The following is a 17,500-nucleotide window of genomic DNA, read 5'->3' as shown; positions in this document are numbered from 1 at the left end:
GCACCACCAGAATCCCCTCTGCTTTGTTTGCTTGAATTTTTTCCAGGCATTTCCCTATAAGGCTAAAAGGAGGGAATGCATAGAAGAAAAAATTATTCCAATTTGCAGAAAAGGCATCAACAAACATTGCATCTGGATCAGGCCTCCATGAGGCATAGACTGGACATTGCTTATTTAAGCGAGATGCAAACAAGTCAATGCTTGGCTGACCAAATCGCTTGGTGATTGAGTAGTATATATCTGACTGTAACTGCCACTCAGTACGATCATTAAAATGCCTCGATTCCCAATCTGCTTCAGTGTTTTCACATCCTGGCAGGTGTGAGGCACTTATCCAGATGTTGCGTTCAACACAATAATCCCATATTTGTCTTGCGACTGAATTGCAGTCAGGGGACTTGGAGCCACCCATGTTGTTTATATAGCAAACTGCGGTTGTATTATCACATTGAACCCTGATATGCAGATTTGCACATTCCCCACATAAAGCCTTTATTGTTAAGAATACAGCCAGTAATTCTAGGTAGTTAATGTGATAGGATGCTTCCTGTTGGTTCCATCTCCCCCCTGTTCTCTGTTCTCCCCTCACACCTCCCCAGCCATGGGCCGAGGCATCAGTTTGAATGTGAAGTTTGGGTTCACCATGAGAAATAAGTTTGTGTGAAGTATCAACATTAAATATCCACCAATTTAGTTCTGCTCTAGAACTGGGGGAGAGGATCATAAAAGATCCAAAGTTGCCTTTGTTTTCTCGCAAAGCATTTGATTTGTCCCTTTCAAGACTGCGATAGTGGAGGGGCCCATGTTCCACCCCTGGAAAACTTGACACTATCAGCCCAATTACTTCTGCCACATTTTGAACTATGCAGGTTGATTTTAGTTTATCCCAGATAAGATGATTGATCTTCGTGCTGGTGAGGCATTCACAGTTTTCTGGCGTGTTATAGCGATTCTGTGTCGCTGTCAAAACTTCGTCCGTAAGCTTTTCTCTCAGTAAGCCATGAACAATTTTGGCTATCTGCTCGTTTACGGCAGGAGCCTTCTTCTGGTCAAGTTTGAGGTCGTTCGCAATGCCTGACAGTAGCTCGATTTTGCCACAGGCATCCTGCTGAGATGCAGAGCCCTGATTTATCATAGTGCTAATGCTCTGCTCAGTTGATTCACCACTTGTGGGCTTTCCAGCCCCATTATTTGACTCAGCGGACCCAGATTGCTGGGTTTTGTCCGACTGTCCAGTGGATCGTTCGTCCGTTTTGGCAGCTATTTGTAGCTGTTCATCGTTTTCCTCTGGAGGACCTTCCTCGATTACGAGTTGGTCAATGGTGTCCTTCATCTGACCTAAGGATTCAGCCATTGTAGACTTCATTGAAGTAATGGAAGATACCAGAAGCTCACTCATTGAGCTGATCGCCGCGACGATGGCCGACTCGCCGTTATTTGGCGCCGCGCCATTCCCAGCATTTTGAAGCGAAGAATCTGTCATTCTTTCAGCTCTGGAAGCGCTTTTCCTTTGTCGTCTGATCGTAAACACCTTCTACAATAACTTCCGAAATTCCTGAAGAGGTGCTGTTTTAGAACACAGGTAGTTCAAGAATTTTTTCCCAATTTTACGGTGTGCTAATTTATTGCTGACCGACTCGAGCAAAGGCGGGAATTGCACTGATCACTCGGGCGGCTGGTGCTTTCTCACGTGACTTCGTAGTGCGCATGATGACGAGGCAGAATTTTAGTTTATCCCAGATAAGATGATTGACCTTCGTGCTGGTGAGGCATTCACAGTTTTCTGGCGTGTTATAGCGATTCTGTGTCGCTGTCAAAACTTCGTCCGTAAGCTTTTCTCTCAGTAAGCCATGAACAATTTTGGCTATCTGCTCGTTTACGGCAGGAGCCTTCTTCTGGTCAAGTTTGAGGTCGTTCGCAATGCCTGACAGTAGCTCGATTTTGCCACAGGCATCCTGCTGAGATGCAGAGCCCTGATTTATCATAGTGCTAATGCTCTGCTCAGTTGATTCACCACTTGTGGGCTGTCCAGCCCCATTATTTGACTCAGCGGACCCAGATTGCTGGGTTTTGTCCGACTGTCCAGTGGATCGTTCGTCCGTTTTGGCAGCTATTTGTAGCTGTTCATCGTTTTCCCCTGGAGGCCCTTCCTCGATTACGAGTTGGTCAATGGTGTCCTTCATCTGACCTAAGGATTCAGCCATTGTAGACTTCATTGAAGTAATGGAAGATACCAGAAGCTCACTCATTGAGCTGATCGCCGCGACGATGGCCGACTCGCCGTTATTTGGCGCCGCGCCATTCCCAGCATTTTGAAGCGAAGAATCTGTCATTCTTTCAGCTCTGAAAACGCTTTTCCTTTGTCGTCTGATCGTAAACACCTTCTACAATAACTTCCGAAATTCCTGAAGAGGTGCTGTTTTAGAACACAGGTAGTTCAAGAATTTTTTCCCAATTTTACGGTGTGCTAATTTATTGCTGACCGACTCGAGCAAAGGCGGGAATTGCACTGATCACTCGGGCGGCTGGTGCTTTCTCACGTGACTTCGTAGTGCGCATGATGACGAGGCAGAATACAGGTTGTGTTGATCAAGTGATGTGGTGTCTGATGTAATCAATGAATCATTAAGGACTGCTTTGGAATGTGCATTGCATTGCGACTGTAGTGCTACCAAAACAGTTAACTTTTAAAAGCGCGGTTGTAAGATCTAAAAGATCTTCTTGTATTCATTTAACTTAATATCGCCTGAGACTGTAGGAAATTTTATCCAGGCTTGAGCCAACTCACAAAGACACTCGGCAACATCATGTACACAGCGACTTGCGCTTGCCTTGGAAATTTCCACGGTATCTCCGGGCCGAGTACTCTCAGAAAAGTTGTAGCATAATATCGTAATGCTGTAAGGACCTAATAGAGGATACAAAGAATTTTTTTGTTTTCTTATTCAGAAAAGGTCAGTTCTCCGTTCCGGATGTGACAAAGTATTATTTATTTTTAACAACGCTCACCTGCGTACTGTATCTGTGCTCAGTGGAAAGTTGCGGCCAATGTCAAGCTCAAGTTTGTCCTCAAGTAACGCCACCAACCATCGAATTCTCTCGGGGGACAGTCTATATCACTCAATTACTTCGTTTTCTCGCATATGATCTTTCCCATGTATTGTCTGGGTTGTCTAGTTTGGATGATGAGACCCCCGAAGTGACGCCCGCCATTTTTTATTTCAGATAAGAAAAGAGACCATCACTTTGATTGACAGCTATTAACAGATTAGCGCCGTGATTGGTTAGATACCCTCGATACCGCCCATGGCAAGCGGACCAATCAGAGTCGACTTTACGAGAGCTGCTACGTAGGCACACCGGCACGGGTAAATAAATTTCACTGCTACTAGGGACTTTAAGCAAAGACAACGCGGACGGCGACGGGAACGCCACAGGATCAGGGAAAAGCCAAAAGGTCCACTGCGCATGACTGGCGGGAAACAAGTTGACGTTCTGCGTTCGGGCCCGACGTGAATGGAGCTCATTTCGCGTTGTCTGAAAACGTGAGTTTTTGCTTTCGTTTCCTCTGCTGTGTCAACGCTAAATAACCCGTGTTACTAATTTCGAGGAACTTTAATGCTTGTTTTCTCTTGTCATGTGAGATATTTCATTTTAAAGAAACGTCGAGAAATCTGAAGCGAACTCAAGCCAGTCGGCGAACATGTGAGTACCGTGAAATATCTTTTTGAACGCTAATGTAAATAAAGACAACTTACACGAATTTCAATCGAAATTTTTCCTTCCGAGAAGTACTCAAATGTTAAATGGCTCATCATGGTGAAATTCTAACACAATTAAAAGGGTAGACACCATTAAAACTTGCGTAGCTGTTTCGATTTTCAGTCGTAAGATCAGTGGTTTACTTAGATCTTTATCAGTTGGCACACTGATTTGTCGCGCCAGTCTGATTAAACATCTACTGATAATAAGTTCGTTTACTTCATTGTACAACTCAGCGAGAAGGGGTAAGTTGCGTTTGTGGAAGCGAAATTCGGACCGGCACTCGTCGTCTTCAAACCATCGAAGTTAAAATCAGGAAAGGAATCATAAGGTTGGTCGAGATCATTCGACCGGTTTAAATCGTACAAGAGTAAAAGTTCGTGATCGTTTAACACACGTTCATCGTGGATTATCAAGAGCTGATTGCGAACTTCTTTCAATGAAGTGATCCTAGTTCATCTTGATAAACAGAGGACGAATATCGATAATGTCAATAAGCTTGACAGTGCGGAAACCGCGGTTTCCGACGGTGCTGCTTAATGTTTGTGAATTCTCGACATAACGGCGTTCTCTCCCCAGCCCTCTCACAGGTTTCGGCGTTCCCGTCGCCGTCCGCGTCCCCGCTGCTTAAAGTCCCTACTGTTTCATTCCCACGTGTTCGTTTTAAAAGTGATGTAACGTTTTCTCGATAAAATATCAGGGAATCTTTTGCGAGGACATCGATGGCGTCCAACAATCCAGGTTCCTTTTGTTTAATTTTGCATTTTATTTAGCTTGTCTTTTTTCTCAGATCTAAGATAGTAAAAGCTATTGGCAATTTTACAATCGTTATTCTATCTTAACAGCAAATCGCGTCGGTGGAGACTTCGCTCCTCCTAAAAGACCCAATTTTGGATCTGTGGGAAAGACGATCGCTCTAAGAACAAACTTTTTTCAAGTTCGAGTTCCCAAAGGAGACATTCACCATTATGATCTCAGCATATCGCCCGACAAATGCCCGAAACGGGTAAACCGCGATGTCGTAGAAGCTATGGTTAGCACTTATCACAAAGTTTTCGGAGGACGAAGACCTGTGTTTGATGGAAGGAAGAATCTTTACAGCAGTAAAGCACTACCGATCGGTCGAAAACCAGTAAGTTGTAAGCTTGTTTCCATCTGGAATGAGCTTCATTAATAGGAATTTTCAAAATTTATGACTCATATCAAGGTAAGGTTTAGAGAGCTTCCGGAAACCCTGGAAGTTTTGGAAGTTTTCGGTTTTATTTTAGCTAGATCGAGATGTATTATTGTGTTTATGGTGCGTGTACGAATACAGTATGCTTTCTTTATACATGTGTACTTCATGTATACGTATCTAGTTTTTCCGCGACCACAATGCAACCTCAATGACACATGGAGGGTGGTCTTAGCAACAAAAATCAAAAGTCTTTTTGTTCCCCTACAACACCCACAGGCTGTAGAGAACTTGGGTGACACTGTACATTGTACAATTGTGCTTGATATTTTTATAACTGGAATGTTTGGGTGTTATGTTGTAGATTGAATTTGAGGTGACACTTCCAGCTGAAAACAGCAAAGACAAGACATTCAAAGTAAGTTAGAATCATTGTTAAATGCATAATAGAAGGAAGACTGTGGCTAAAAACTGAAGCAAGAAAAATATTTTTTGAGGTTCATCAGGTGGGATGAATTTCATATACAGTGTATGCCCCCCCCCCCCCCCCCACCCCGTCCCAACCCCCAAACCTGATACTTGGTAAGTCCTCTTCAAGTTCACTTGTTGTGTAGCCTCCTATACAGATGCTCTTTGGGTTTGTCATGCCATCTTCCCCATGAATGTCTGTCTAATCGCAACGTACTTCCTGATCAAGGTAGTGAACTTTGGAGCCCGAGGAATCATGCATTTCAAGTAATATCCGTGTTATATCAAGTTGATAATAATAATAATATCAACAACAACAACAACAATACTACTAATAATAATTGTATCTATAACAAAATTCTCGATCATGATTGGTTCTCTGCATGCCTATTTGTCCTGTAATTGGTGGGTGATCAAGTAAGTGTCCAATTACAGGTATCCAATTTGAACTTTTTGTAATTGGATACTAAGAATTGGATACCCACGTGATTCACACGTCAATTAAGCACACTTAAATGGCTTCCTTCCCACTGTTTCCTACAGTTTTCAAAACTTACGAAAAGTGCTACAGATGTGTGCGCTCAAAAGAAGTTCTCAAAAGACTTTTTTAATTCTGAAATTTGTTATAGATACGATTAATTAGTAATTGGACCTCGTATCGTACAATTCAGGGGGTAATCATGCTCATAATTTCAAATTGGCCTTGCACTTCACGTTCATCCGATTTTGAAATTACTCAAGTGATTACTCCCTGAATTGTACCCCACTTGGTCCAATTACCATTACCAATAATAGTAATGGTATAATAGTAATGGTAATAATAATAATAATAATAATATGATAATAATGATAATAATAATAATAATAATAAATAGTAATAATCTTTATGGAGGAAGCCCCTGTCACATTGCGTGGTTTTCTGGGAGGTCCTCAGTAACTACTGTAAAATAGAGTCAAAATGTAAAACTAATCATGATCAAATCCTAAGAAGACTTAACTATATTAAAAACTTACCAAACTAAAATGCTAATGTAAAGATAATGTTTATGAGCAAAGGGAAGAAATGAGCTGTTTGTTTCAGCAGCTGTCTGTGGGGGAGGAAGATTGTATGAAAAGCACAAAGGGTGTTAGCTTAGGAGGCTACTTGTTGTGGCCTCTCCCCTTATCTGTATTTCATAACAATAATTTATCTTGAATTATTATTTTTTTAATTTATCTTGAACTATATTTTTAAGGTGACAGTCAAGTGGGTCGCACAAGTAAGCTTGTTTGCACTGGAACAAGCATTAGAAGGAAAACACAATCAGATTCCGTTCGAGACCATCCAGGCTCTGGATGTTGTGTTGCGCCACTTGCCATCCATGAAGTATACCCCTGTGGGGAGATCTTTCTTTCCTACTCCAGATGGCTATTACCACCCACTAGAGAACGGGCGTGAGGTTTGGTTTGGCTTTCATCAGAGTGTGCGGCCATCACAGTGGAAGATGATGCTGAATATTGATGGTTAGTGAAGAACTTGTGAAGCATGGGGTGGGGGGTGTTTGGGTTGGTGGCTTCAAAGAAAAATTATGAATTAAGTCTTCTCTTGTAGCTCTAGCAAAAATCAAGAGAAAGTCTGTATTCGAAGCTAGTGAAACAACCTAACAGTAGCCTGTTTTTAGTACTTCAGCATGAAGCAGCTATGACTATTTTTCTCCCACGGCTACTAAGCAAACAGTAACAAGGTTCCCGTGAGTGCCTGCATAAAACAGGTTTCACTGTTTTTGTGAATTGGTTCTTTTTCTTGTTTCATTTTATTATAGTGTCAGCAACAGCATTTTATAAGTGTCAGCCTGTAGTCGAGTTCATGTGCGAGGTTCTTCGTAAACAGCAACAGGAACTTCACCAGCGTAGGCCGCTATCTGATGCAGAAAGACTGAAGTTCACCAGGGAGATCAAAGGTACTGGCATCATGTGTTAATCGTTAGCTGGAAAGAGTTGTAAGAAAGTGTCAGTAATGAAATTATTTTATACATGTATATTCCCATTGAGTGACTTACATGTATAAAATCAGGAGATTTTTCTCACATTCGAGAAAACCCCATGACCTTGAACAGGATTGTCGATGGCGTTGACGCACAGCTGGGCTCGAAACTAACAGTAGCCAACTAGCCACAGACTAGTAGAAATTTAGTTTTGGCTAACTAGGGTTTTTGATTTCCACTTGACACTTTCGCTAGACAGTAAAAAATGAAATTGGCCAAACTAGTTGCTTGGAAAGAAGGTTATAATTTCATTGTAGACATACTTTACATGTATCATGTTACCAGACACATGCTGTTCAGCAGCTGCATGTATGCAAATTTAAGTTTGTTTACTTTTCACTGGGTGGTTCGTGAATGGGTAGCTGAACATGCTATTACATGTTGAAAGAAATATTTGACAAAGAAGAGAGCATTTTCTGAAAGCACATATCAATGTTCTTTTTTTGTTACAAAATTTGTAGAATAAAACTTGACTGCTTCCAGATAAAATCATGGGCAAAATCTTGCGAAAAGTGATAACATTTAATATAATTTAATGTAACAACACATGCCTGGGTGATTTGTCATTGTCTGCATACTGACAAAACTTGCCACTACAGATGAAGTAATTAGATGAGAAAGATTAATGATTCCTTAGACATTAAATTAATGAGATGAGAGTTTGCGGTATTGTTCAGATAAATGTGTTGCTTTTGAAACATTTCTATGGGCCTGTGTGTGAAGAGGTTTCAACGGTTTTACAATGACCTCTTGGCATGGGGTCTCAATATTTTTCCTAGGAATTCTTAAAGAAAAACAGAGTCCTGAAAGTCTTGTTGGGAACTGGAACTTTATCGGAACTGGTTTAAGTAAAATTTAATTAACAACATTATGTATGAACGTGAGTCACTTGCATTGGGCTTTCAAGTCTTGCTAGTACAGTAATTCTGCTGTTATTGGACATAGCCAACATCAACACTTGGCTAGTAAAAAACGTTTCAGCCAGTAACATCTAAGTTGTCACTAGCCACCAGGCTACTAAGTTGAAAATTTTATGTCGAGCCCTGACAGGCTACAGTACCTTCACTTCTAAAGTGATTGCTTTTGAAATACTTATAGGTATGTGTAAGAATTATTAATAATAAATTGTATTATTTCTTTTACTAGGTTTGAAGGTCGAGACCACACACTGTGGTACTATGAAGTATCAGGTGATTGATATTACAAAACTACCAGCGCAAACTCTGAAGCTTCCTCTCAAGCAGTCAGAAGCAGGGCAGGCCCAGGAGATTACAGTGGCAAAGTGTTTTGAGGAAAAACACACGAAACAACTGCAGTAAGTTTTAAACATTTCTAAACTCTAAACATCAAACAATTACATAACTTTGTTGGGTGGGTTAAATTATTGACCAGGCGTGTTAATGTCTGCTGTCAAGGTGGCTGAATATTTGTTTGAGTTTTTATTTTTATTAATAATAACAATACAAAAGTTCAAATGAGGCCTGAAACCACTGTTAAAATTGATGGGTATAATTTCAGGCCTCATATCAACTTTTGTATACATTATATATTTTTAAAATGCTACCAAAGGAAAATATCCAAAGATTATTTTTTACAAATGTTTATGGATGGAGATGCATAGGAGGTCCATAATCACACAAAGACAAAAACTTTGTTCATATCCAGCTTTCTACTGCAACACAGTAATGTATACAAATGTCAAAGTATAACTGTAGTCAATAAAGGAGCTGTAGTTAATATGGCATGAAAGCAGTAGCAATCCTGAGTGGGCAAGATAAGTGCGACCCAGTCTACATCTTGCCCCCCTTAGGGAGGCTTTTTTATTGGGTTCAATAAAAAAACAGAAATTAGGGGAAATTTTCCAGGGCAGATTATGGGATAAGAACAGGCTATTTTGTGCTAAATTATAATAAGCAAATTATGGGATTTTTTTCTTGAGCTTTTTTAAGCTTGTTTTACTAGTTTTCTGAAGAAGAAACCTACTTTTGGGCAGCTCCAAAGACAATTTGAACAACAATTAAACATCTATATGTGCACAGCCATTAGTTTTTTAACTGTACCTGTATTTTAGAATTTATTTTTATCAATGACTGAATGTAATGTTGATTCCTCTTCCAGTGATAGTTCCTCATTTCTCACTGGTAACTGATAACAGCATATGACTAGGTAGATAAATACAGGAATGGACATCAGTTTCTTAATATTCATGTAAAGTCGTGAGGTACTCTCAAGCCGACTGCTGACCTCTACTCAAGCAATATACCTATACAGGCATCAACTTCACAAGCAGTCATCTGAAGAATTAACATGCCTTTAAGTTAATAGAAGACAACCAAAGTATTTCAACTTAAGTGAAAGACCCTTCCCCAATTTTATTTGTCCTTAAACTGACTGGACCTTTTTTGCATGTGCTGAGGCACTTCCTCAGAAAGATAGGTGGAAAGTAATTATGTATTCTTATCGCCAAGCCAAGGATGCAAGATGAGCTGACTGATGAAATTTCAAAATTCCTGCAGGAGGAAATTGATTTTGTAAAGTGTACCAAATCACTGGCTTGAGTATACACATACTCGCAGAAAGTGCTCTTGTGGTAGCATGACATGGAAAAGCTCCCAGGCACTAAACAGCTAACAGCAAAGCTCCTTTAGGAGCCACCAATACTGTAAAAGTCAATGGCCTAACAGTACTAGTGTTGCACTACACTCTGTCCACTTAGTGATTTGTATACAACAAAAAATACACAAATAAAAATGAGCTACATGTACAACCTCCCTTCTTACTCTAAAATCAAGCAAAATCATTCAATTTTATTTGCAGCATATTTTGGGGTCCTTAATGAAGCTAGTGTTAACTGGAAATCAAATGTGGCAAAATAGCAATTGAAATAATTACAGTCACAATCAGTGCACTGTGAATAACCTTTGATTTTTGTAAAGACACTGATCTTAAGATACATAATTGTTGTTGCTCAAAGGAAGCTTAATTAGAGTTTCACTCCCCCTTTCCTTCCTTATGCAATTTTGAGTCTGTACTTATTGAATTTAGAATTCTCTCTCTTTTTGGCATCTTCACTATTTAGGGGTGGATAGGGCGTCGACCATGACTCTCCATCAAACTATATTTAGCATGGTTCTCTCGGCCTTATAAGTCAATTAGACAGGTTATTTGTTTCCAGTTCCTCCAAATGTGATTGCATTTAGGTCACAGTGCTTTATTATTGTATGTGTGCAGGTTCCCCCACCTGCCTTGTCTTGAGGTCAGACAGGAACAGAAACACACCTACCTACCCTTAGAAGTGTGTAACCTTGTTGCTGGACAGCGCTGCATCAGGAAGCTGTCTGACGTGCAGACGTCCAAGATGATCAGAGCCACTGCAAAGAAAGCTCCTGATAGAGAACAGAAAATTGTGAATCTGGTGAGCAGTGATACAAACTGGTGTTATTTTAAAGCATTATTTTTAGACTCATGAAAAAAAAACAAACAAACTAGCAAAACATAATAGCAAGAAGAAAAAAAAAACCCAAGGGCTTAAGAAAAATGGAACCTTACCAGGAGTAGCAGGAGCTATTGCGACCCCTCCCCCCTCCAAAAAAAAATAAAAAACAAAAATAAATAAATAGATAAATAAATAAATAAATGAATAAATAATAATAATAAATAATAAAAAATACACTTAGTCTAGTAATATTCTCTCGAAAATTTGAAATGGGACACCAGGTAAGAGTTTAAAGGCAAGGGTCTGTGAAGACATTGCCCATACTGTCATTTGCATTGTTTCTTTCATGAGAATATACACTTGTTGTGTCCTTCAATGTACATGTATGAGGAAATATCAGCAGCAAATAGTCTACCTAGTTGAGATTCATTTGTACAGATGCATATTTAAAGAGAAACTCTTTAATTAATTGCCAGCCATTACATGCAGACACCTGATCTGTCACTTAGTCTTGCGTGTTTTTAAACATGCATCACTACATGTCACAGTTTTCTGTCACTTTGGACTTGTTTGTTACACAGTTACACACCGTGTGTGTTACTAACAGTTTCTGATCCTCAAGACTTTTGGAAAGCATTCAATGGTTACTGTGCTGTTACTATTTTTAAGTTTGTTTATCATGTCCCAATGAAGAAATTAAGTCTGACTATTGAGAGTACGGCCTTTATACATGAACGTTATTTATTTTTTTCTTTATGATTCCAGTTCAGGAAAGCAGATTTTAACAACAACCAATATGTTCAGGATTTTGGGATCTCAATAAATGACAGAATGGTTGAACTTGAAGGTCGTGTTCTTCAGGCTCCTAAACTGCAATATGGAGGAAAGGTTAGTAAACCTATCTTTTGTTACTTAAAGTGTTGTCAAGCGTTGCCTTCATTGTTTCTGTGTAAAGTTAACTAAAACATCCTTATTCTGTTATTGTAATGCCGTGATCAATAATTAATTAGCTGACATGCCAGTAAAGATTATCTTGATGAGTCATTCTAGCCTGCTCCAGGGTCCAGGGAGTTGGGGAGCAGCTTAAAAAAAAAGTGGGAGGTGAGGGAGAGAGGTGGGGAGGCAAATTTATTTAGTCAGACACTGTGCTCTTCAGTTATTTTTTCTTTTGTCATTTTTTTGCACTGATCCTCAATTGACTGAATGCCTGGTATAGTCGCACTAATACTCTTAATGATACAGTAAAGAATTGTACAGGCATGTGATATTTAATCATTGGCCTTTGTTATATCTTGTTAATCATCAGGACAAAATAAAGATTTCTCCAAGACAAGGTATGGTCAAGTGTTAATTGATTATTGCATTCGAACTTAGTACACACGACTGTACATTAACTGTTATCATAGAATTCTGATAATTAGCCCCTCCCATCCTCTCCCCCGGCAAATATATGTGTCAAGAAGAATTTAAATAAGAGTGACTTGTCTTATATTTGTCTGGTGTTATTTTAATGCTTTTGCATTCCCGGAGCCATTTTGAAGTCAGTGGAAGACCCTTAGAGAGTTTATTGAGCCAGAACGAAAACATACAAGTACAGTGGAAGCCCTCGTAAGCAGACACCCTCGGAACGCAAAAACAACTGTCCGTAACAACAGCTGGGCGCTTATGAGAATAGTTCTCGTAAGCGGCCACTTGAGTTGCAAGGAAAAGATAACCACTTACGGGAGATTGCCCAGGTTACAATAAACAAATTGGGAATGCAACAATCCCTCCCTTGTCCCCTCTCTGAAAACAAACTCACTAAAAAGGTCTGTAGAACAAATATAAGCCTTGTGGAAGTTGACAGAATTTTACGGTAAAAGGTTGCTACACCCTTTTGTACGGTTATGTCGAATGATGTCTGAATGTAATAGGTTCTTCTCATGAACAGGTCACACTGTACAAAACCTACAGTACTGGATACTAACAAGCTAACACACATTGTGACATTAACAGTTGACTTGTTGAAGCAGCTTTGTTTTGGAAGCTGTCGCATTCTTTTGTACCATGTGACCAGTTCATGCAATGGGCTACTTCAGTGGTTCCGTTATTCCTGTTTTCCACTATTTGACAATTAAGCGGTTGTTCCACAGTAAATGGTTTGAACCCAGGAGTATCAGTAGTTCGTATAGTGTGATCGTCCGGGTGAGTGTAGTTCTGAAAAGAACTGTTGTTGGTGACTGACGTTTCGACAACCTGAGCGGAAGTCATCTTCAGAGTCAAGTGAATAGTGTTTGTCAGTCGATGATCTTATAAGTCTGGTCCGTTGAACGTGATTGGTCAGTATAGCCATGATGGTATTGGCTGAAAGATTCGTGTAAAGTTTGTTATCAGTCATTGGTGGGTTTCGATCCGTCTATTGTTAGTCAAGTAGGTCGGTTTTGGTCCGTGTATTGTTAAGTCGGTCTGTTAGAAGTCTGTTTGTCGGTTTCGTTTCTGTCGTGGATAAGTCGTTTGTAAGGCGCCGGTAGTTGTTGACATCTGTTAAGAGGCGTTTGTTCTAGGTTAGTGTACCAGCTTTCCAGAGTCAGTCGTTGAAAATAGTTTGTACTGTAGGTTAAGCACTGAGCAGAGTCCCAGTCAATGTTGTGGTTTGTCAGTTGATGATGTACAGCAATGTGATTGTTGGCATCACCATTTCTCGTGGCTCGTTTGTGTTCAGTCAGTCTCGTGTTAAGGTTTCTGCCAGTCTCACCGATGTAGGAAGCCTGGCAGTCGGAGCATTTGATCTTGTAAACTGCTCCCTGTCTGTCGTTAGGTTCGTCTCTGTCTTTCACGTTGGTCAGTAAGTGTCGTAACGTAGTTGTAGGTTTGTGGGCAACACGAATATTGTAGGGCTGTAGGATCCGCGAGATGGTCTCAGAAGTGCCCTTAATGTAAGGTATAGTCACTGTAGTAACAGGCGTAGGGTTCCTGTTCGTAGCGTCAGCTTCAGTAGGTCGGTAAATGTTTCGTCTAATAAAGTCAGCGTTGTAGTTGTTTTTGTGAAAAACACGTTCAAGGTATCTGTTTTCGTCACGTAAGCTGTCCGGTGTGTCACAAACTAGTTGCGCTCGTCTCGTCAAAGTCTTTATAGTCGTGGCTTTGTGTGAAGTCGGGTTGTAGGATGATTCGTCAAGTAATCTGTTGGTATGCGTCGGTTTTCTGTACACTGTCGTTCGTAGTTCGTTGTTGTCGCGGCTTACCAAACAGTCTAGAAAAGGAAGTTTTCCATTTTCTTCGATCTCTTTAGTAAACTGGATGTCGGCGTTCTGTTCGTTTAGGTGGTCGTGAAAATCGTCAATTTCGTCTTTGTGAACGGCGGTAAAGGTGTCGTCAACGTAGCGTAACCAAAGCGGTATCGTTTGTCGGCAAGTTGCAAGGGCGCGTTCCTCCACGTGTTGCATCACAATTTCTGCGACAACAACAGAAACAGGCGACCCCATTGCTGTTCCATGCAACTGTTTGTAGTGTTTACCGTTGTACTGAAAGTAAGTCGATGTAAGGCAAAGGTTCAGTAAGTCCATGATGTCTTCTGTAGGTAACGGCAGTTCAACAGTAGATTGTTGTATAGCGGTCTCGGTACACTGTAATGCCAATTGAAGTGGAATACTGGTGAACAGTGATTTCACATCAAAGGACACAAGTTTGTAGTCGTCAGGTATCTGTACTGTAGCAAGACTGCTCACTTGAGTTGCGTTCTTCCCACGAATTTTCGAGCAAAAGAGAGACTGCTCGTAGCCTACGCACCTGTTGGGTGTGAGTTGTTTGTTTGTCTCAGTGAGTTCTCTCATAGTGTTGTGTTCCACGTTTATCCTGCAGCTGAAGTCAAACGTGTTGGTGATACAATGTTGGGTATTGCTACACAGTGTGTTCAATCAAAGAATGTCATGAAATTAAACCCACAAACCATATCCAATCTCTGCCTCAAAATCAACGCTAAGCTTGGTGAAATAAACAGCATCCTCGCTCCTGATGTGCGGTAAGATTGAGCGCTTTTCTAAACAGTACCACATGAAAGTACTGCTCAAAAGCTTTTATTTGAATGGTCAGACATTAAGATTTCATCCACAGACTTGAAAGTTAGAACCACCTTGTACAGTATAATAAACAGTAGCACATGGAAGTACTGCTAAATAGCTTTCAGTTGAATGGTCCCACACTAGGGTTTCATCCACAGACTTAGAAGTTAGAACTACCTTGTACAGCATACTAAACAGTACCACATGAAAGTACGGCTCAAGAGCTTTCATTTGAATGGTCACACACTAGGGTTTCATTAAAGAAGTAAGAACCACCTTGTACAGGATACCAAACAGTACCACATGAAAGTACTGCTCAGTAGCTTTCTTTTGAATGGTCACACACCAGGATTTCATCCACAGACTATGATAATTAATGTATTAATTTCAACCATCTTAATTAATGTTGATTATTATTCCATCTCGGCAGACTGCCTGTGTTTCGTGAACCTGTGATATTTCTGGGAGCTGACGTCACTCACCCAGCTGCTGGTGACGAAAAACGGCCTTCAATTGCTGCTGTAAGCTGTTTGTGATTTCAGATATACAGGCTTGTAACATCAGTTTCTAAGTTGCGGGCATTATTTGGTTAACATATTATGCAGACGTGAAGATGAATTGATTAACATGACACAGCGTGGGACAAAGAAAAATTCTGAGTCCCCGACAGGAATCGAACCCATGACCTCCCGAACACCGGGCGGGCGCTCTATCCACGCTCGTATCATGTTGATTAATTCACCTTCACATTTCATTACCGAGCTAAAAATTCACCATCTTTATTAACTTATCACTACTCACGATGACTTCGATAGCGTTGATCCTAGCAGTATGCAGGACACCTGTCATATATGGACTCAGTTAAATGACCTCGCTCTCCATGAGTTCTCGTAGCTCAGTAGATAGAGCGCCCGCCCGGTGTTCGGGAGGTCATGGGTTCGATTTGTCCCACGCTCGTGTCATGTTGATTAATTCACCTTCACATTTCATTACCGAGCTTAAAATTCACCATCTTTATCAACTTATCATTTTATGCGGACGTTTATGTGGCTCGTCCGTTCATCTTCCTTCCTCAAAGTGACGAGTCGATAGGTTTTTTATGTTCAAACTATGCATACTCATTCTTGATATTTGGGAACGATATTCGAGTGAAACAAATCTGATCGCAAGTCCGCTTGCTAGCAAAGGAGCTTCGGTTTTCATTCGCATCTCAGGACACCTGAGTCAGCTCTTTTCGCTGAATTAAGACCGCTTTGTTACCTCGTTTCCCGCGCTATTTAACAATTAGACCCGCAGCCCGCAAGGGCTACGGGTCAATAGCCCATGAGGCGAAGCCGAATGGGCTATAGACCCGTGGCCCTTGGGGGCGAAGGGTCTAATTTTTTTAGTGTCACCCAACTAGTCGGACAGAAAAGGCAATAACAAAGTTAGCAAATGCAAGTTGAAGAAATATTTATTTGGGAATAAAACGAAAGAAAGCGTCACGCTCGATTGCGCCAATTTCGCTACTCGAGGACTATTACTAATAGTCCTCTAGTAGCGTAGCCAATCAAAATGCAGGATTTGCATTAGTCCACTAGTTGGGTGATACTAAAAGCTCTCAGCCAAGGTACCGTCCACACTTCACCGGAAAAATTGAAAACAAAGCTTTATTTCTCCGCGGTTAGGCCTACCGTCCACACTAATCCGTCACGAAAACGGACCTTTTTCGGAATCGCTCTTCAAACCGGAGGAATTTGAAAACACCGGCATTGCATTTTAGTGTGGACGAAAAACACTTTAAAAACGGCGACGTATTGATAATCATGTGAGTAACCCTGCCATCGGTGGTTGTTGCGTTTTCAAATTTCTCCGGTGTAGGGTGGACGGAAAACATTTGATGCGTTTTCAGAGTGAAAACTCCGTTTTCAAATTTCTGCGGCATAGCTAGTGTGGACGGGGCGTAAGTCTCGAAACCGCTATATCAGATTTAGTAGCAAAAGTTTATGGTAATTATTAAAGAGATGGAAAATAATTGTTTTTGCATTATGTGTTGTAGGTTGTCGGCAGCATGGATGCCCATCCAAGCCGATATTGTGCTTCTGTGCGAATGCAAACTCATCGACAGGTACGAACAAAATAAATTGAATGTGTTAGCGGCCCATCTAGCCAATCATAGCAGACGTTAAGATCCTATTAACCAATCAGAACTCAGAGGAGAAGTGTGCAACTCAGGCCAAACGCGCATGAGCAAAAGTCATTCACTATAGGCCATTTCCAAGTTGCCTTTTGCCTCTGTTTCAAAACGAGTCTTCATGCGAAAACATTCATATGAAAATGTGATCCGCCGACAGGTTCATTTTCATCCAAATCACACATTTTCGTATGTTGAAAGGTTTTGCGTGAAGACTCGTTTTGAAACAGAGGCACAAGGTGGGCTATTGGTTTGGTCTTTGCCCTCATACTGGCAAATATAAGAAAACTGAAAAATCATCAACTTGTGTGTAGTGATTTTTACGAGTTCCCTCTTCGAAAGTGTAGCACTTTTAGTTTTAACTCCAATTCAAAGCAAATAACCAAACAACTTTCCACGGGAATATTGGAAAAGAAAATCTAT

At 40.6% G+C, this 17,500-nt stretch overlaps 3 protein-coding genes and 1 pseudogene across 4 annotated transcripts in view; 1 reads left to right on the top strand and 3 right to left on the bottom strand.

Moving 5' to 3' along the window:
• LOC149105592 (uncharacterized) overlaps window positions 1–102 on the bottom strand; it is a 1,265-nt gene extending 1,163 nt beyond the window's left edge. The window contains exon 1 of the mRNA XM_089270692.1: window positions 1–102. This exon is cut by the window's left edge and continues 1,163 nt beyond it. Within this exon, the coding sequence (XP_089126818.1) occupies window positions 1–50 (50 nt within the window). The 5' untranslated portion in view covers window positions 51–102.
• Window positions 1–1,718, bottom strand: part of LOC149105591 (uncharacterized) — a 3,768-nt gene extending 2,050 nt beyond the window's left edge. The window contains exon 1 of the mRNA XM_089270727.1: window positions 876–1,718. Coding sequence (XP_089126853.1) covers window positions 876–1,483 — 608 coding nt within the window. The 5' untranslated portion in view covers window positions 1,484–1,718. The remainder of the gene's footprint in view (window positions 1–875) is intronic.
• On the bottom strand, window positions 1,623–2,340 carry LOC149105590 (uncharacterized). The gene has a single exon (XM_089271385.1). It carries the CDS (start codon window positions 2,331–2,333, stop codon window positions 1,623–1,625), a length of 711 nt encoding a protein of 236 aa, XP_089127511.1. The 5' UTR covers window positions 2,334–2,340.
• Window positions 2,341–3,995: 1,655 nt separating this feature from the next.
• Window positions 3,996–17,500, top strand: part of LOC149105589 (protein argonaute-2-like) — a 20,930-nt pseudogene continuing 7,425 nt past the window's right edge. The window contains exons 1-12 of the transcript XR_016201154.1: window positions 3,996–4,503; window positions 4,608–4,894; window positions 5,301–5,354; window positions 6,640–6,907; window positions 7,207–7,344; window positions 8,575–8,743; window positions 10,660–10,843; window positions 11,630–11,752; window positions 12,171–12,198; window positions 14,705–14,864; window positions 15,335–15,425; window positions 16,943–17,011. The product of XR_016201154.1 is annotated as a protein argonaute-2-like (transcript). The remainder of the gene's footprint in view (window positions 4,504–4,607; window positions 4,895–5,300; window positions 5,355–6,639; window positions 6,908–7,206; window positions 7,345–8,574; window positions 8,744–10,659; window positions 10,844–11,629; window positions 11,753–12,170; window positions 12,199–14,704; window positions 14,865–15,334; window positions 15,426–16,942; window positions 17,012–17,500) is intronic.

Source organism: Orbicella faveolata, unplaced genomic scaffold (genome assembly GCF_042242905.1).
Source record: "Orbicella faveolata isolate gen_17 unplaced genomic scaffold, um_ofav_v1 contig_34, whole genome shotgun sequence".
In the NCBI taxonomy this organism is placed as follows: Eukaryota; Metazoa; Cnidaria; class Anthozoa; order Scleractinia; family Merulinidae; genus Orbicella; species Orbicella faveolata.
The sequence above is the reverse complement of the archived record's forward strand: the minus strand, read 5'-3'. Positions and strand labels throughout refer to the sequence as shown.

What these genes read in the sequence shown, in the direction of transcription:
- LOC149105590 (XM_089271385.1), bottom strand. Translation starts at nt 2,333, where the DNA reads ATGACAGATTCTTCGCTTCAAAATGCTGGGAATGGCGCGGCGCCAAAT.